We start from the raw sequence: 20,915 nt of genomic DNA on the forward strand, positions 1-20,915 counted from the left end.
AGTAGCTGGGATTATAGGCGCCTGCCACCATGCCTGGCTCATTTTTGTATTTTTAGTAGAGACGGGGTTTTACCATGTTGGCCAGGCTGGTCTCAACCTGGGCTGTACTAGAGTACAGCCCAGACCCTGCTGTGAATGATAAGTAATGTCTAAAAATCTGACTTGAAGGGTTTTGGAGACAGGAGATAGGACTTTGGACTTTGTTCAGGGTAATTGGCTTGAAGTTTGTTGAAGGTAAAATGGGTAAAGGAGATTTGATTAATAGAGAGCTTTGCTTTTTCCTTCTAAACTTCTTGGGCCATAATCACTGGGGATTTACAGCAGACATCAACAAACAATGATTTGTGGGTTATCTGTCACATTCCATCCCATTTCTGTGTCTGTAACATAAGCTGTTGTCTGGCACACAGTATTGACTCCCAGGAACTATTAGCTGGTATTTGGGCAAAAACACACTTTCTTACTCCATCTCTACCCCCACGTTTTCCTCTGGATATTAGAAGTTTGTATTTTAATATTTGTAGTAACAAGCCAGTGTTTGCTTAGGGACCACTAAGATGATTTTCAGATTTCTTCCCCACTTTTTGGCCAGTAACTTAGAGGTTCTGCCTTTATGTGGAAGGTTCAAGTACAGGCGTTTTCGGATACAGGAATACTTTCTCAGAGTTACTCTTTTTGTTTTAAAGGTAAGTGTAAGGTGGTGTACTTAACTCTGTGGTCTGTAATGGGATGATGAGCTTGCCCTGCTGAAGTCCTTGCATTTCTTTTTGGCTTTGAAAAAGGGCATGGAAGCCTAGTAGGGGGGTATAGTCCTTTCAGGCTGCTCAGGGGTGGACTTAATGTGATGTGACATTAAAATCAGAAGAGTTCCACGGAATCAAGTACAAATGTCATTTTGGGATATGTGGGTATACAGTATTGTCATATATGTATGTATATTTGTTTGCTTAGCTTTTGCAGAAAGATTGAAGGGACCTCCAAGGAACTTTAGAAATATGTCCAACGTTCTTATTTTACAGATGAGGAATTTGAGGTGGCATGCACCTTGAAATGCCTGCCTCCACACCCCTGTCTTTGCGTTGTTGGGTTTTATAAGTCACTAGGACCCTTGTAACATCACACCAGGAAAACTCAGCAAAGCCTCTTGGCCTGAGTAGTTGAGGTTTCCAGATTGGTGGCCCCTTTTTCTGGGATGAGTTAGATGCTTTTTTGATTTCTTCCTTTAAATTAAAAATTATTGGTGGTTGATGGGGTTGGTGGTGGTGGTAATTTTTAGACTGAACTAATTTGTAGTAAGTCTTGATTTGGTCGAATTCTTAACTGTCTCCCAGCTGTACATGTAGAGAATGCTGTTTTCACTTTTTTTCATGCTAATATTCCTTTGACATCATTCTGCAGTGCACATTGAAGAATTGTGTTTATCTCATCACTGTGTGTGTGTGTGTGTGTGTGTCTATGTGAATTTCTGTAACCATGTATTCTGGTATTATAATCACAACCTTTATAAAATTCTTAACTGGGCTCTATTGTTACTGTTAACAGTAAGCTTAATGTCAATTTCTGTTTAGAGAAAAGAATGATTATGCAGTTGTTGAATTTCACCATAACCCCCCACCCTTGCCACCTACCATCCAATTATATATGGGCAGTGTCTGTATTGCGTGAGATTGAAGAGAGGCACATGAGAATTCTGATTAGCTTAGAAGGATAACTGAATGGTGGTGGTATTACTTGGTGGCACTGAATCAAATTGTGTGTGTTCCCAGGCACAACTGGAGGGGAAAGGAAGACAGATCATTTATACTGGTCACTGACTTCAGACCTTCACATAATTTGTTGTTGTTGTAATAAAGCTTCAAATGAGTTTAAGGTTCATTCAGTGATCCTTTGTCCGCCTATTTCTTTTTAGTAGGGCAAGGGCCAACTGTTCAACCTGTCCCTTACCTTACAGTGACTAGTAGAAGGAAAATCTGCCCGCCTACATTGAATTGTATAGTTAAATCCTAGAATCCCTTAGCATGAGGTCAATTTCCAGGGTTGTCTTTCTGTTTTGTTTTTAAAAGAAATATTGTGGGAATTAATTTTTTTTTAAGAGACAAGAATAAATGTTTTTTGTTTGGCAATTCAGTTTGCAGTTGAATTCAAGATCATAGAAGGATAGGGGCTGCTTCCGCCTCTCCTCACCTAAAATGCTTATTCTTAATTCTCTGGTCACCTCCTGAGCAAAGCAGGCTACTGATCTGTGACTTGGTTGGATCCCAAAGCAAGACATTTTCATTTTGTGGTGGTGATGATTTTAGTTCTACATTACAGGCTTAATGCATGGTGTATTATTTTTATTTTTATTTTTATTTTTTGGTACTAGTTTTGGACCAATCGAATACAAAGGCCCCATGAGTGCTGTTTACATTGAGAAGTTTGTCCGCCGGGTGATGAAACCACTTCTCTACATCCCATCTCAATCAGAATTACTAGATTTTCTCTCAAACTACGAGGTACTTGTCTTTCATATCTCCTCCTCCATACTCAAGGCCTTTCACTGGGTTGTATTGGATTGTTTGTATTAAAGGGGTTTTAAAAAAAACCTCCTGAATTGCAGCAAGTCGAAGGTCATGTGATGCATCAGCCCCAGTTAAATGCTTTCTGAGATATGACTGTAAGGATGGTTTGTCCAAGAGAGTTTTAAGAGAATAGAGTACTAGCAAAATCTTTGTTTTTTTGTTAGGGAATTTTCAACAGATTTTCATCTTGCCTCACAATTAACTTAGAGTAGATGAGAATTAACTTACAATTTCTGTGCAGCTGCAAATTTCTAAGAATATTATTTGACACTTCTCATAGCATTGTACTATGAGATACCTGGTTTTTCTTGTTAGTTGTAGTTTGACTTTTTTGAAAACTGGAAATATGTTTCCTTCCATGTTATGAAGTATATAACTATTTCAAGGTCTTATTTACAGAAAGTTTTCTAACTTTACTAATGTAGCTTCTTTCCTGCTTCCCCATTGCCAACTTCAACCCTTGGTAAATTATTTTTATAGTTGTTTTTTTTTTTTTTTTTTTTTTTTTTTTGAGACAGAGTCTTGCTCTGACACCCAGGCTGGAGTGTGATCTCAGCTCACTGCAGCCTCCCCTCCCGGGTTCAAATGCTTCTTGTGCCTCAGCCACCCAAGTAGTTGGGATTACAGGCATGTGCCACCACGCCCAGCTAATTTTTGTGTATTTACTAAAGAGGGTTTCGCCGTGTTGGCCAGGCTGGTCTTGAACTCTGGGCCTCAAGTGATCCTCCCGTGTTGGCCTCCCAAAGTGTTGGGATTACAGATATGAGCCACCATGCCCAGCCCTATAGGATCTTTAATGCTAGTTAAGAATGACTTCTTATTGTGAGGCCAGTATTGGGATTATTAAAATATGTAACCTCAAAAATTGTAAAAGTAGTTCTGTGGCCGGGCGCGGTGGCTCAAGCGTGTAATCCCAGCACTTTGGGAGGCCGAGGCGGGTGGATCACGAGGTCAGGAGATCGAGACTATCCTGGCTAACATGGTGAAACCTCGTCTCTACCAAAAATACAAAAAAAAAAACTAGCCGGGCGTGGTGGCGGGCGCCTGTAGTTTCAGCTACTTGGGAGGCTGAGGCGGGAGAATGGTGTGAATCCGGGAGGCGGAGCTTGCAGTGAGCTGAGATCACGCCACTGCACTCCAGCCTGGGAGACACAGCGAGACTCCATCTCAAAAAAAAAAAAAAAAAAAAAAGTAGTTGCAAAAAATTCACTGGAGCAAGTATAAAATCATACTTGAGTACAAGTAAAAAGATACCTAGGTACGACAAAATCAAGACCGTAAATATCTGACAGAGATAAAAAACCATGTAAATCCAGACCTTCCCGACAGTTTAGAATTGTGGCTAGTTGAATTTTACTGTTCGCACTATTTATATTCTGTGTAGATTAGATACAAATTTTTTCACCAGAACATCAGTATAGCTTTTTTCAATCGTGTTAGAAACTCTACATATGTGTAAAATGTTAGGAGAGATTCCCCAAGCAGCAGTATGAATATCTAGTTATTCTGCTTATAGTTCTTAGCTATGCATCAGAATAAATATTCCTTAATTACATAGATAGCAGATGGATGTCTGTGCACCTCAGAGGCCTGCCTCTCGTTTGCCCTGGGCAGGCTGGTGGGTGAGGGCTGTATGAAGAGACAGGGTACTGGGGCCTGATCCCTTTGGCACACTCACTGGGTCTGTGACTTGGGGCGGGTTACTTACTTCCTGGGCATCAGGGGCCTGGGCCAGGGTGTCCTTGGGATTCCTTCTAATAGTAAAGTTGTGATAAGTGGGTTTTGACATGGATCTGCAGTGGGTTACAGCCAGAGCGACTCGAGATGGCACAGCAAAATGGTGAAGAATCAGGAGTCAGACAGACCTGCTTTTAGCAGTACTCTATTTTATTTATTTATTTATTTATTTATTTATTTATTTATTTATTTAGAGATGGTCTCACTCTGTTACCCAGGCTGGAGTGCAGTGGCGTGATCTTGGCTCACTGTAACCTCCATCTCTTGAGTTCAAGTGATTCTTCTGCCTCAGTTTCCTAAGTAGCTGGGATTACAGGCATGCACCATCATACCTGGCTAATTTTTTGTATTTTTAGTAGAGATGGGGTTTCAATTTGTTGGCCAGGCTGGATTATTTTATTTTTTTGAGATAGGGTTTCACTCTGTCACCTAGGCTGGAGTGCGGTGGTGCCATCTTGGCTCAAGCGATCCTTCTGCTTCAGCCTCACAAAGTGCTGGGATTACAGGCATGAACCACCGTGCCCAGCCCAGCAGTACTTTAAAAGACTGTGCTCCAAGTATTGATTTGGAGTTCATGTTAGACTCACTAATCTGATTATATTACTGCTGATAACATTTAAAACATTACATTAAAGTTTTTTGGCAGCCCACTGAATTAGAGTGATGTACAACAGTGATTAAGCTGGACTGCCTTTAAAATGGGAACCACAAGAGTGCTACCAAGATGGGGTCCCTCGATCACTTCTGTCAGCCTTTAAAATGACTTCCTCCCAAAAGCTGTGGCTTTTATCAGGTTAGTGTCATCTTTTGCTGGGCTTCTCACTGAGATGAGATTGTCTCATTAGCAAGAGATAGATAGTACTTGATTAATTGTGAAATAACTCACTAGTCAAGCCCAGCATGACACTTGTGAAACCATTTGTCTTGCAAAATATACCAAATAGCACAGCCTAGAAAATGTGTCAGTTTCACACACATTGCCTATAACATAGACACAGAATTCTCGATCAGGAAATGAAGCCACTGTCGTGGTTTTGACGGTTGAATGATTAGGAAAGTTAAGGAATTTTTGGAGTCCCTGGAGTAGAGCACAATCAGCTTTTGAATATTCTGCTAAGTTTGGGTTTCTCAACCTTGGCACAGTTGACATTGGAGGTCAGATAATTCTGTGGTTTGGGGGACTGTCCTGTTCTTGGCAGGATATTTAGCAGTATCTCTGGCCTCCACCCACTGCATGTTGGTAGCACCCTTTTCTGCCCTCAGTTGTGACAACCAAAAATATCTGCAGACCTTGCCAAATACCCCTTAGGGGGCAAAATTCCCCCAGTTAAGAACTACTGCTCTGAATAATTGAGTTTTCCCAATTAAGGCCTTAAGAGGAAGAAAACACATCTTTTTTCATGTGGCTCTCAAAAGGCCTTAATTTAATAATTAAAAGTTTATCTGCTTATAATGGTGACAGTAGAGAGAAGATGAAAACTAAACAGTGCCTTGACTAGAGAATGCTGGAAAGTTATCGGGGGGAATTATAGCTAGGGGTGAGTTAGATTGTCATCACTAGAGCTATCTCTGATACTCAACTTTTTACTCATTTTTTTTTCCTTATTTTTTCCAAAAAACAAACAAAAAACCCTATACAGTTTAAATATGTGAAGGAGCTTGCTAATTTAAAGACATCTTACTAAGAAAGATACTTGTTTTGGTCAAGAGCCTTATCTCAGTTTACGTTTTTTATCAATATGGATTTCAGTATCAAGTGTGTTTAAATTTAAGTATATCAAAATTGGGTCAAAATAATTAATGTTTTCATGGCACTTCTAAGGTTTGACATAATGAAGGATTGTGTTTTTTTGCTTGACTTAATGTCTATTAGATGTGTTTGTAACATCTTGTAGGAGTGTGTGTGATAATTTCCTGCTTGTTTAAAAAAAAATTTCTTGTGTAGGATCTGGATTTTAAGGAAGGAAAAAAAATATTGGTTAGTTATAAATTTGTCTCTAATTCAGACATTTGTGAGCATTTTGGACCATTAGAAAATAATATAATTAGCATTCATTATTTGGGAAGCAACGATGTCTTGAAATAAATAATATTCTCTACTGACATAAACTTTTTTTTGAGACGAGTCTCGCTCTGTCTCCCAGTGTGGTGGCACAATCTCATCTCACTGCAACCTCCACTTCCTGGGTTCAAGCGATTCTCGTGCCTCAGCCTCCTGAGTAGCTGGGATTACAGGCATGTGCCACCGCGCCCAGCTGTTTTTGTATTTTTAGTAGAGACGGGGTTTCACCATTTGACCAGGCTGGTCTTGAACTCCTAGCCTCAAGCGGTCCACCCACCTCAGCCTCCCAAAATGCTAGGATTGCAGGTGTAAGCCACTGTGCCCGGCTGACGTAAACTGTTGTTATATGTATATGGAACTCTATTCATATATGCTTATTCTATTGTTAGAAAAAGGAATGTTCTAATTGTATCTTTATTTATTTATTTTTTTAGAAATCCTATAGTTGAACTGTTTCAAAGGCCTATTCAGATGATTTGATACTGAATTACTTAGAGTGGAATTTTTTTTTTTTTTTTTGAGATGGAGTCTCTCTCTTGTCCAGGCTGGAGCGTAGTGGCGTGATCTCGGCTCACTAGAACCTCCACCTCCCAGGTTCAAGCGATTCTCCTGCCTCAGCCTCCTGAGTAGCTGGGACTACAGGCATGTGCCGCCGTGCCTGGCTAATTTTTTGTATTTTTAGTAGAGACGGAGTTTCATCGTGTTAGCTAGGATGGTCTCGATCTCCTGACCTCGTGATCCGCCTGCCTCGGCCTCCCAAAGTGCTGGGATTACAGGCGTGAGTCACCGCACCCGGCCGAAGAGTGGAAGTTTTTAACCAATGGAAAATATTTTATTTGGCTTAGATATCTCAAACCTACCAATATCAGATTGCTAATCATCAACCATGGTTTTATGTTCGAAAAATATTACTCTAAGAGGTCCGGCGAGGTGCCTCAGGCCTGTAATCCCAGCACTTTGGGAGGCCAAGGTGGGAAGATTGCTTGAAAACAGGAATTTAAGACCAGCCTGGGCAACAAAATAAGACCCTGTCTCTCTAACAAAATGTTAAAAATTAGCGAGACATGGTGGCACATGCCTGTAGTCCCAGCTACTTGGGAGGCTGAGGCTGGAGAATTGCTTGAGCCCAGGAGTTTGGGGTTACAGTGAGCTATGATGGCACCACTGCACTCCAGCCTGGGTGACAGAGTGAGACCCCATCTCAAAACAAAACAAAGACAAGACTCTGAGCCCAGAAACAATTTCTAGGACAACAGTTTTGCCTTTAATTTACTTCAACATCGTAGAAAGACATGAAAGGGTGAATACTAAAAATTCTTAACTTTGTAAACCCTGAAATACTTTAGTTGTTATTAGCAAAGAAGTAAAGCATAAACTATGCATTGTCAAGTGCTCTTTAGTTTTCAAGTGCTTATTTCTAATGTTCCAAACAGCCGTGTGAGGTAGATGGAAATTGTAGATCCTTCGAACAGATTAAGAAGCTAAGGTACAGGGAGGCTGTGATTTACCTACGTGGAGACTGGATGATAGCCCAGCCTTGTGGCTCCCCAAATTCTTGTCTATCATGTTCCTTCCTCAAAGCGATATTTAAGGTTCCTGAATTGAAACTTCAGTATCTACCTAGGGCTTACAACTTCAAACATTTAACTATTTAATGTCATTTTTTGAAACTTTTTTCTTTCATGATAGAACATTTTAAAGATATTGGCTCCTTAATTTGGCTGTAGCTTTTTTTTTTTTAAATGAATACTTAAAAGAATAAATATGGATAAAGGATGATGCCATGGCTCTGAAGCAGCAGAGTTTTGCCCTTTCCTGTTATTAATTGGGTCATTCACATTTATTCTGCAGAACTGGGATTATTCTGTGTATGATAGTCACAATATTGAGGCAGGATAGGGTCTAGAATTTTCTATCCAGGTAAGCACTACAGTGTTTACCTTATAAATGATGAATGTAGCTAAAAAACTGAAATGAACTTGCCAGGAGATCCCATAAAGGGAGATTAAGAGCTCTATGTCATTTCCTTGCAAACCATGTTAAGAAATTCTACCGGGCCCCATGGCTCACGCCTGTAATCCCAGCGATTTGGGAGGCCGAGGCGAGCAGATCATGAGATCAGGGTTCACGACCAGCCTGGCCAACATGGTGAAACCCCGTCTCTACTAAAAATACAAAAAATTAGCCGGACATGGTGGCAGGCGCCTGTAATCCCAGCTACTTGGGAGACTGAGGCAGGAGAATTGCTTTAACCCGGGAGGCAGAGATTGCAGTGAGCCGAGATCGCGCCACTGCACTCCAGCCTTGGCGACAGAGAAAGACTCTGTCTCAAAAAAAGAAAAAAGAAATTCTGCTTACTTCAGTTACTCCAATTGTGGAATCCCTCTTCCTCGAATGTTCTTCCTGCCAATTTAAATACAGAGAGGAAAATGAAGTCGATTACTGTGAACAACGTATTCTAACAGAACCAGTGTCATTTTTATTTTTACTTTGTAGAGATGAGATCTTGCCATATTGCCCAGGCTGGTCTTGAACTCCTGAGGTCAGGTGATCCTCCCATCTCAGCCCCCAAAAGTCCTGGGATTACAGACATAAGCCACCACACCTGGCCAGTGTCATTTTAATTTCAGTGGATATTAAGTTGATTGGAAAGGGAATAGGACTGAGCAATGGTAATTTAATTTTCAGTGACTGATTTTCTGGCTCCTCTAATTTCAGTATTGTTTGGACATCATTGTGTTAGGTATTGGTAGCTTCTACATCAATAGTGGTTGCTTTCTTATTTATTTATTTGGTTTTTTGAGACAGAGTCTCACTCTCTTCCACAGTCTGGAGTTCAGTGGTGTGATCTCTGCTCACTGCAACCTCCACCTCCCAGGTTCAAGCAATTCTCCTGCCTCAGCCTCCCAAGTAGCTGCAACTACAGGCACCCACTATCATGCTCGGCTAATTTTTGTATTTTTAGTAGAGCGGGGTTTCACCAGGCTGGCCAGGGTGGCCTTAAACTCCTGGCCTCAAGTGATCTGAAGGGATTACAGGCATGAGCCAGCTGCTGGCCTCTTTTTTATTTTTTAAAGCACTTGACAGATTCGTTTGACTTGTGCCGTATAATTTACTCACCAAATGCTAAGAGTATTATTATTTCAAACTCTTATCTTCTATCTGCAGGCAAAATATTTTAAGAATCTTTTTGTGAATTTCTGTATCCATTTAAGAACACTTATTTAGCATACATTCATTCATTTATTCCTAACAGCTTGGTAACAAAATTGTTTTAAATTTAAATGGGATGGGGAAAGGCTCAGGAATCTTTTAGGGGGAAGAAGAGAGTTAAGTAAAATTGCCAGATGACAGAAAACTTGAGCATTTTGACAGAATTGTAGAATGCTGGTACCCGACATTGTCATATTGTTTGTAAAATTCTACTCTGAATGTTGCGCACTGTTTCTCTTAGTTCATAGTTTTGTGTTTGTTTGTTTGAGACAGAGTCTTTCTGTTGCCCAGGCCGGAATGCAGTGGCACGATCTTGGCTCACTGCAACCTCCACCTCCCTGGTTCAAGCAGTTCTCATGCCTCAGCCTCTCGAGTAGCTGGATTACAGGCATGCACCACCAAGCCTGGCTAATTTTTGTATTTTCAATAGAGATGGGGTTCCACCATGAGGGCCAGGCTGGTCTTGAACTGACCACAAGTGATCCTCCTGCCTCAGCCTCCCAAAGTGCTGGGATTACAGGTGTGAGCCTGGGCAACAGAGTGAGACTCTGTTTCTTTTTTTTTTCTTTTCTTTTCTTTTCTTTTTTTTTTTTTTTTGAGACGGAGTCTCGCGCTGTGTCACCCAGGCTGGAGTGCAGTGGCGCGATCTCGGCTCACTGCAAGCTCCGCCTCCCAGGTTCAGGCCATTCTCCTGCCTCAGCCTCCGAGTAGCTGGGACTACAGGCGCCCGCCACCACGCCCGGCTAGTTTTTTGTATTTTTAGTAGAGACGGGGTTTCACCATGTTAGCCAGGATGGTCTCGATCTCCTGACCTCGTGATCCACCCGCCTCGGCCTCCCAAAGTGCTGGGATTACAGGCTTGAGCCACCGCGCCCGGCCTTTTCTTTTCTTTTTTTTTTTTTTTTGAGATGGAGTCTTGCGCTGTCCCCCACCGGTCGGAGTGCAGGGGCATGATCTCAGCTCGCTGCAACCTCCGCCCCCAGGGTTCAAGGGATTCTCTTGCCTCAGCTTCCTGAGTATTTGCGACTACAGGCACGTACCACCACACCTGGCTAATTTTTGTATTTTTTAATAGAGACGGGGTTTCGCCATGTTGACCAGGCTGGTCTCGAACTCCTGACCTCAAATGATCCTCCCACCTAGGTCTCCCAAAGTGCTGGGATTACAAGTGTGAGCCACTGCACCCAGCCTAGATGTTAAGTTTCTATCAGAATGAAAACCAGTTGATTCATTTACAGTTGAATCTTAGAACAAGCAAGTGGTTTAGATTGGAAAGATAGTATATTCCACTACAGATCAGAAATTTCCTCTTTTTTTTTTTTTCTTTTTTTTTTGAGACAGAGTTTCACTCTTGCTGCCCAGGCTGGAGTGCAATGGTACAATCTCAGCTCACCGCCGCAACCTCCACCTCCCAGGTTCGAGAGATTTTCCTGCCTCAGCCTCCCTAGTAGCTGGGATTACAGGCATGTGCCACCACGCCCAGCTAATTTTGTATTTGTAATAGAGACAGGGTTTTTCCATGTTGGTCAGGCTGGTCTCGAACTCCCAACCTCAGGTGCTGCCTTGGCCTCCCAGAGTGCTGGGATTATGGGCGTGAGCCACTGCACCCGGCCAGAAGTTTCCTCTTTTATATAGCATACTGATTTTAAATTTTACCAACAGATTAAATTTCTACCCTAAGTTTTGGATGCAATTTTGTTTCAGTGATCAAGTTCGCTTCCGCAATGACTTACTAATATAGAGTGTGGTGCCAAGTGCTTTTGGGCTTAAAAGGATTCTTTTCATTTGCCTAGTGCTTTACGGTTCATCAGGCTTGCTCTTTGCCTAACCCTGTGAAGAATTGTTCCTATTTCCACATCAGGCAACTGAGGGTTCATATTGAAGGGTTCTCTTGAGGCTGTTCTTTCAGCCACTAGATCTCAGTCTTGAGCTTAGGTCTTCTGACTCCAAGTCCAGCACTCTTTCCTCAGGGATCTCACAGTTTGACTTTTAAGGCAGATACGATTATTACAGAACAAAACCTGACTGAATGAGTGCCATAGGGCCTTCAAAGAAGGAAGAAGTGATTGTAAACAGGAAGGCAGAACGTATCTGGTAGGGGACAGTTAATTGGTTTGGCAGAATGTAGGAGAGTTCTACGCCCAGCTTAGAGGAATGGAATGAGCAGGTGGAAATGAGTATGTAGGGTGGAGGAGCCCAGAGGGCTGGAGGTAGGTCCTCTGCAGACCTGAGGGAAAGGAGAGTTGCCACTGTGGAATGCTGGGTTTTGAGGGGGGCGGTTCTATGGTTTGTTTCCCATTGAAGGGGCTTGATTACAGGTGAAGATTAACCCTGATTTCCAGCAAAGTGTGAAGGTATGTTTGGAGTCAATGAGAGAAAGCAATTCAAGAAGAAACTTAAGAAAGGTTAAAAGAAAATTATTGCCACTGCTTGTCTGGAGTTGTTAAAAGCGATTGAGGACATAACTTACTGATGAAGTTTTGAGTCTGGGAGAATTGTACTGTCAACAGGGTATGGAAAGACCTACTCGTGGGGACAGAAGGAAGTTTCAGCTTTGAATGCCCCTGAATGACCACTGTGCAATCCTGTCAAAGCTGCTGCAACTCCATCCCTTACCCTGTTTGTTGTTTAAATGGAGGGGATGTTCAACCCCAACCTGAAATTTTTCTCATGTGCTTAGGCTTTTTGAAAAAAGGAAATGCAACAAGATGCATTAATTGTTAAATTATAATATGTCTTTCTTGCTTTAAAATACCCTCCATTACACTGTGGCTGACAGTGCCTCACTTACCTAATTCTGCTCTTTTTCCTGCAGCCTGGAGTACTCGGGTACTTTGAGTTCAGCGGCTCACCCCAGCCTCCTGGTTATTTGACCTTCTTCACCTCAGCATTACATTCATTAAAGAAAGGTAAAAAATGATTCATATTAAGACATTGGTACTTCAGTAGAATTGATATTTACATCTTTTCCATGTATTATTATTAATATATATTCTACTTTGCTTGATTCCTTTTCTCAATGTATTTTTATTTATTTTATTTATTTTTAGATGGAGTCTTACTCTGTCGCCCAGGCTGCAGTGCAGTGGCATGATCTTGGCTCACTGGAATCTGTGTCCCGGGTTCAAGTGATTCTCCTGCCTCAGACTCCTGAGTAGCTGGAACTACAGGCACCTGCCACCATGCCTGGCTAATTTTTGTATTTTCAGTAGATATGGGGTTTTACCATGTTGGCCAGGCTGGTCTCGGACTCCTGACCTCAGGTGATCCACCTGCCTCGGTTCCCAAAGTGCTGGGATTACAGGCATGAGCCACTGCGCTTGGCCGTCACTGTATTTTTAATAATTACACTGTTTAATGTTCCATCATTAGCAAACAGGAAATACTGTTCTATTTCACATATAGTCTCTCAAATGTTTAGCTTTCTAATAATATAGCTTGAGGCTGGGCGCAGTGGCTCATGCCTGTAGTCCCAGCACTTTGGGAGGCTGAGGCAGGTGGATTACTTGAGTCCAGGAGATTGAGATCAGCCTGGCCAACATGACAAAACCCCATCTCTACAAAGAATACAAAAATTAGGCAGGTGTGGTGGTGCACACCTGTAATCCCAGCTACTCAGGAGGCTGAGGTGGGAGAATCGCTTCAACCCAGGAGGCAGAGGTTGCAGTGAGCCGAGATCGTGCCACTGCACTGCAACCTGGGGAAAAGAGTAATATCCTGTCTCAAATATATATATATATATATATATTTGTTTATTTATATTTATATTTCTATATGCTGGGTGCAGTGGCTCACACCTGTAATCCCAGCACTTTGGAAGGCCAAGGCGGGCGGATCACCTGAGGTCAGGGGTTTGAGAACAGCCTGGCCAACATGACAAAACCCTGTCTCTACTAAAAATACAAAAATTAGCCAGGCGTGGTCGCACACGCCTGTAGTCCCAGCTGCTTAGGAGGCTGAGGCAGGAGAATCCCTTGAACCCGGGAGGCGGAGGTTGCAGTGAGCCGAGATCACACCATTGCACTCCAGCCTGAGTGACAGAGCAAGACTCTGTCTCAAAAAAAAAAAAAAAACCTAAAAACAAAACAAAACAAAAATATAGAGAGAGAGAGAGAGAAAGAGAGAAAGAGAACTTCACGTTGTATCTGTAATTATATATTTTGTACTTCAAAATTTGTTATATCATAATCTTTTTCTGTATGTATAGTTAAAGGTTTTTGTCAGCATTTTTAGTGGTTATTTTGTCTGTCAGTTAGATAGGTTGTAATTTAGCAATGCATTTCTTTTGAGAAGTATTTTTCCAGGTATAAAACTCATGTCACTTTACAGCATGGGATACTGCCAGCTTCTCATATCTGTATTTTTCTTTGGACTTAGTTGAATTGTATATTGTTTGGTGTCCTGGTTTTTAAGTGAAAGGTCATATTCTCCCAATTGTTTTATGTTGTTCTATGCTCTCTCTCAGTCCTAACTCTACAGTCTGTCAGTTCTGTGTCAGATCCATTCTCATCTGCTCGCTTGTCTCCATCCCCTTTGTTACCACTCTAGTCTGCGCCCCTTCACCCACACCTAGACCAGACCAGTGGACACGTAACTGGTATCCACTCACTCCTCCTTCCTCGGACTGTGGCCTTTGCACATGCTAGTCCTTCTTCCTGGAATGTGCCTCCACCCCTAGGTCCCAGTTCTCCACCTGTCAGGGCCCAGCTCAAATATCACTTCCACAATTAAATAACTGAAACCTCTACCCCAGTCTAACTTGGGTACCCTGTTGTTTCTTTTGTAACAGTTAACACAGATTGCATTTATATATGTGGTTACAAGATGATTTATTTAATGTCTTTTTCCCTAGACTGTAAGATTTCTGAGGGTAGGGACCATGTTCCTCATGTTAGAGTTCTTTCTGTATAGCCTGGCATAAAGCAGGGGCTCAGTCAGTCTTTGCCAAGCAACTGATCACATTAATGGCCCTACCATCTTCCCCCAGGAGATCAACCAAAAATATGTAATTATTCTTTTATTATTTTTATTTTTGGAATATTAAAACAGTATTTATGATACAATTATATGACTGGCCATTTAAATATATACCTTGAAGGTTTTATTTAAAAGCACAGAGAATCTACTATATTCACATTGTCTGGGAGACATAGGGGGAGAAAATCAAGCTGTCATATAAGTATGTCTGTCTAATTGAAAGACTTTGAGCTGCACAGTTTCAAGTGACTAAGAAGACTTAGCAAATAAAAGTTTGAACTTTGAAAACAAAATACTGCCAACTTAAATAAGCTTAAGATAAGCAACTTAAATAAGCATTCAAAGATCTTCATGGAAAATTAAATAAAGCCCTTCACAGAAGAAGACAGACCTTAATGAAGATTATATAAAAGGGTAACCTAGAGTCAGTCACTAAAGTGATGGTAGCATTCAAGTTTGTAAGCTGAAGAGGCCATTTCAAGGTCGTAGAAGCATGTTTTGTTATTTGATTGGCTTGTATTATGTGCTGCTATGCCATATTAGAAATACATTACTCATTTTAAATTATTTTTTCATTCAGAGGTTTCTAAAATGGTGCTCCTTTTAGGAATACCCTTCTAATACGAGACAGTAGCTTTTTTCTCCTTTCTTTAAGCAAAAGAAGGGTAAATAGTGATAAATAAAACAAGGTTGAAAGAGATAAATGGTTAAAAATTACTCAGAGGTACAAAATGAACCTCCTTGGTCAAATCACTAATTTTGACAAATTTATACCTGGCCGGGCATGGTGGCTCACACCTGCAATCCCAGCACTTTGGGAGGCCGAGATGGGCGGATCACCTGAGGTCAGGAGTTCGAGACCAGCCTAACCAACATGGAGAAACCGTCTCTACTAAAAATACAAAATTAACCAGGCGTGGTGGTACATGCCTGTAATCTCAGCTACTTGGGATGATGAGGCAGAAGAATCGCTTGAATCCAGGAGGCAGAGGTTGTGGTGAGCCAAGATCGTGCCACTGCACTTCAGCCTGGGCAACAAGAGCGAGACTCCGTCTCAAAAAAAAAAAAATTTTTTTTTGACAAATTTATATGCAAGTTGTTTTCATAATAAATGTGGTCTGATTTACCTTCTCTGCGTCTCTTCCCTATCCTGTGATTCTAGTTGGATCTTGTAAAATTCTGTTGCATATGCAAGTTTGCAGGAGCCGAGATGAATTCTGATTAATCCTTTTCACCCCATTTTTTTGTGGCTAAATTCACACATTTGGAAATGATTATTTTCTGTAATATGTGCACTATGAAGGATTCCCTACAGTAAATCTTGTCTTGGGCATCTGGGGTTTTTCTCCCTTTCTTCTACCCTGAAGTCAAATGGTATTTTCCTTAACAGCAGATGTGCAGTAGGAGGTAGGAGAAACACACATGCACGCTTAAAAAAAAAAAGATACAGTTTCGAATTAAATTCTAGGTCAATGTCATGTTTAGATTGTGTATACAGATCAAGGCTGGAGAAACATTTGACACATCTAACATTTAGTTATAGAGAGCTGAACTGAAGAAGTGTTTAGACTGTTGTAGCAGAAAGCAGATACCTTGGTTCAGCAGGCCACAAGCATTTATACAATGCACATGCCTTTGCCCTGCCTTAATGATTTTTTTTTTAATTGTCTTAGAAATAGCCAGGCCACTTGCAAGTTCTACATTTGTTTTTTGAAGCTAGCTGGTCATCAGTGCATAAATAATTTGTGAGTGTACCACGTCTGAAGCATCACAGGGCTGTAGGGTGTGCTGTGAGGAGAGCTTATTCCTGCCCCTCAGCATGCGAGGCTTGGGTTGTAACATCAGGTTCTGTGGTCCTTTACCCCCCACTTAACAAAACTTGTCTAACATTTGCTATTTTTACACAGTAAAAGAAAGGAAATTCACTTCCCACCTCAGCACTGTAACAGTAACTGCCTTCTCTTGTTGTTTTAACTGTTTCCTTTTTTCTCCAAGGCTCGGCCTTAGTGCTCGTCTGTCAGTTTACCTTGGCCCAGCTGTTAGGTGCTGTGGACAGGAACTCTTGCACATATTTCTGTCCATTATTGTGTTAGCCTTTTTTTTTTTTCTTTTCTTTTTTTTTTTTTTGAGTTGGAGTCTCTCTCTTTTGCCCAGGCTGGAGTGCAGTGGCGTGATCTCAGCTCACTGCAACCTCGGCTCAGGTTCAAGGGATTCTGATGCCTCAGCCTCCTAAGTAGCTAGGACTACAGGCACCCACCACCATCCCACCTAATTTTTGTATTTTTAGTTGAGACAGTTTTTTGCCATGTTGGCCAGGCTGATCTCAAACTCATGACCTCAAGTGATCCACCCACCTCAGCTTCCCAAAGTGCTGGGATTACAGGCATGAGCCACTGTGCCCAGCCTTCTGGTTAGTTTTCCTTTTTTCTTTTTTCCTGAAAATCTGATGACTATATTAGTTTATTTTCTTCTTTTTTAAATTTAAAAATTATTTAGCACTTTATGCTCCCTGGCTTTACTTTGGCTTAAAATATAGAGCACAGTTGATTTTTTTCCCCCTCTCATTTATAAAATGATGTTTCCTTTCTCTCTAACCTTGATGATTTCTGCTTTACTACAGAACATATTTTTCCATGCATTTGGGTCTATTTCTGTGATTTATTTTGGTCTAGATACCTATTTTTGTCTGAGTAAACAATCTAAGTTCTTGCTTTGTAAATTGCTATTACTTGGTCAAGTCTGGACTTCTTCTAGTTCTTGTGTTTTGTGGAATATTCTTTTATGTCCATCCTTGCCTTTGGCTGGAATTTTGTTGAAATTATGTTAAATATATAAATTGACTTGAAGATAATTGACATGTTCATAACATTTAGCTTTCCTTTCTAGGTTCACAGCATGATTATTCATTTATTCAAAACTTCCTTTTAATTTTTTATAGTAGGTTTTACATACCTCTCATTAATGTTTAATCGTTTCACGGTGCTAGATGATTAATTGTGAGCTGGCAATCTTTGTGTATGTTTGAAAAGCCTGGAGGAAATCAGCTCTCTTATACTTCTGTATTCTTCCAGGACTGCAAAGGCTGTTCCTCTTGGAACATTTTTACATTTGATCTTGGCAGAGAGGCTACTTTATTGCCAAAAGAAAATTTGGTAGAGGGGTCATATTCTGAAGTTGCTTGCTTGATTTTTAAAAATCTGATGATTATTTCATTATTTGCTGTAAAAATGTGTTCTGGTAAAATGTTGTTATATTCTACTATAATTCAGTGGCTTTTTTAAAAGAGAAGATTTGCAGCAAATTCTGACCCTGTTTTTCATCCGATCTACAAAAGGGCTTGCAGTGCAGTTTAGGGAGAAAAACAGTGGGCTGGGAGCAAGGAGTGCCTGGTCCTTACCCTTTGTCTGCTCCTGGTGGGGTCTGTAAACTTGGAACAAAATATTTAACCTTTCTGTGTTTGAGTTTGTTTATCTGTAAATTTGGGGAGGATTAGAGGTAAGTATATAAATCTTTATAAGGTCAAATCATGTGAAATATTTTGTGTGTGAGTAAAGTGATTAAGTAAAGAAATACTTTGTGTGTAAGTTAAATAATAGTCTTTATACCTTAATTAGAAACGAAGCCATCTGGCTGAAAGCACCTCAGATAAGTATTTTACCTATTCTAGTAAAAACATCCACACAAGAAATGATGTCATTGACTGACCAGCAGGCACAGTCTCTCTCTTCCCCTTTCCTGTGCACCTCCTACCTGCTTCTGTTTGTAACACATGGGTTTCTCCCTGTCTAATGGACTGAATCTCTCTCCCACCAGAATAGGATCTAATTTGTTCAGATAATATTTACTAAGGACCTTGATGGCAGAGTTTTGTTTTATTGCTCCTATAACTCCATACCCTGCCTGAGCATAGTTGTAGCTAAGAGGGTGAATGAATGACTGGTAAAGGACACGTGAGAAAGATTTTAGCTACGGGATTTTAAACATCACTTTGGATCCCCTCTCACCACTTTCTCCACTTCTTGTGCCCGTCCCTTCAGGCTCCATAGACCATAGTGTAGGAATTTCCCTGCCTGGTTCTTTTTTTTTTTTTTTTTTGCCAAGACAGGGTCTCACTTTGTTGCCGAGGCTGGAATGCAGTGGTGGTCTCTGTAACCTTGAACTCCTGGGCTCAAGCAATCCTTCTGCCTCAGCCTTCTGAGTAGCTAGAACTGCAGGTATGCACCACCACATCAGCAAGTTAAAACAATTTTTTTTTTTTGGTAGAGATCAAATTGAATTCACATGGTACCTAAATGTCATCTTGGAAATGCACTAAATTTTTTTGTTTTGTTTTGTTTTTGAGACGCACGTTCTCTGCTCAATGCAACCTCCGCCTCCCGGGTTCAAGCAATTCTCCTGCCTCAGCTTCCCGAGTAGCTGGGACTACAGGCACACGCTACTATGCCTGGCCAATTTTTTTGTATTTTAGTAGACATGGGGTTTCACTGTGTTGCCCAGGGTGGTCTCAAGCTCCTGAGCTCAGGCAATCCTCCCAAAGAGCTGGGATTACAGGAGTGAGCCACTGCTCCCGGCCACACTAAACTGTTAACTAAAGATACTATTTCCACTCCTTTCTTTCACCTTTGGGAATTCCTAAACTCAGTTGATGAGGAAATCTTGTAGCATTAGTTTTCTGAGGAACTCCCTCTGTGAAATAGTGTTTTAGAGGAAATGTATTAAATGGAGGAAGAACTTTGATTCCGGCGTAGTGTCTCTTTAGTCCACCAGGTGGCGTCTGATGCTGCTGAGATTTGCTTGTGGAACTGAGTCAGTACACACAAAAAGTGCCCTCCTCCAAGACCTTATGCATGAAGAAAGCTTTTCTGGAGCACTATTCTGTCAGATTGTGAGATTTTATACAGCATCAAGAGATCTTGGCGGGGCGTGGTGGCTCACACCTGTAATCCTAGCACTTTGTGAGACTGAGGCAGGTGGATCCCTTGAGCTCAGGAGTTTGAGACCCGCCTTTCACAGTGTGGTGAAACCCCATCGCTACAAAAAATACAAAAAGTAGCCTGTAGTTGCAGGTACGTAGGGGCTGAGGTGGGAGGATCGCTTGAACCTAGGAGGTCAGGGCTGCAGTGAGCTGAGATCATGCCACTGCTTTCTGGCCCGGGTGACAAAAGTGAGACCCTGTCTCAAAAAAAAAAAAAAAAAGAGAGAGAGAGAGCTGAAGGCTAGGGTTTTCTTACTCTGTATGTGACATTTTAAAAGGCATTAGAAAAACAAGGGACTGACAAGCAAGCCTGGCTTGGAGATTGCTTTATTTTCTCAGGTTTTTGGACCTAACTCTTGGGTCTTTGGACCAGACATTGAGTCTAACAGTTCTCAGCAAGTGGAATGGGTTCTAGGATCGTTTTGTTTTCTTGGGTAATTTCATTTGTTGTCACTATACCCACTCATGGGGGGAATCTTTTTCTAACTATCTGCCTGCATTGAGACCCTTCTAGGTACTGACTAAATCAGATTAGAATAAATATATTAAAAATTTCATACTTTGGGCCGGGTGCTGTGGCTCGTGCCTGTAATCCCAGCACTTTCGGAGGCCAAGGCGGGTGGATCATCTGAGGTCAGGAGTTTGAGACCAACCTGGCCAACATGGAGAAACCTGGTCTTTATTAAAAATACAAAAATATCTGGGCATGGTGGCACATGCCTGTAATCCTAGCTGCTCGGGACGCTGAGACAGGAGGATCGCTTGAACCTGGGAGGCGGAGGTTGTGGTGAGCTGAAGTCATGCCATTGCACTCCAGCCTGGGCAACAAGAGCAAAACTCTGTCAAAAAAACAAAAACAAACAAACAACAACAAAAAAAAAACCTGACTTTTTAAGTCAGTTGCCATTATTTTAGCAAAGGAATCCTTGTGTATTTTATGGGAGATGCTTTTATTTCCGTTATGATTTCTTTTCTTTTCTTTTTTTTTTTTGAGACAGAGTCTTGCTCTGTTGCCCAGGCTGGAGTGCCAATCATGGCTCACTGCAGCCTCAACCTCCCCAGGCTCAGGTGATCCTCCCACCTCAGCCCCCCAGGGAGCTGGGACTATAGGCATGCACCACCACGCCTGGCAATTTTTTCCCCCCCGAGACAGAGTTTCACTCTTGTTGCCCAGGCTAGAGTGCAATGGCACGATCTTGGCTTACTGCAACCTCCGCCTCCTGGGTTCAAGTGATTCTCCTGCCTCCCGAGTAGCTGGGATTTACAGGCATGTGCCATCACGCCCAACTAATTTTTTTTTTTTTTTTTAGTAGAAATGGGGTTTCTCCATGTTGGTCAGGCTGGTTTCGAACTCCTGACCTCAGGTGATCCGACCACCTCAGCCTCCCAA

At 41.6% G+C, this 20,915-nt stretch overlaps 1 protein-coding gene across 5 annotated transcripts in view; it reads left to right on the forward strand.

The window, feature by feature from the left end:
- The window catches only part of TXNDC11 (thioredoxin domain containing 11), a 65,308-nt gene that overhangs the window by 10,246 nt on the left and 34,147 nt on the right, over nt 1-20,915 (forward strand). For 3 of the 5 annotated variants that reach the window (XM_025369527.1, XM_025369528.1, XM_025369530.1), the window contains exons 4-5: nt 2,366-2,495; nt 12,389-12,482. In XM_025369527.1, coding sequence (XP_025225312.1) covers nt 2,366-2,495; nt 12,389-12,482 — 224 coding nt within the window. The remainder of the gene's footprint in view (nt 1-2,365; nt 2,496-12,388; nt 12,483-20,915) is intronic. The other 2 variants (XM_025369529.1, XM_025369531.1) reach the window with 1 other exon arrangement.

This window comes from Theropithecus gelada, chromosome 20 (genome assembly GCF_003255815.1).
Source record: "Theropithecus gelada isolate Dixy chromosome 20, Tgel_1.0, whole genome shotgun sequence".
Lineage (NCBI taxonomy): Eukaryota > Metazoa > Chordata > Mammalia > Primates > Cercopithecidae > Theropithecus > Theropithecus gelada.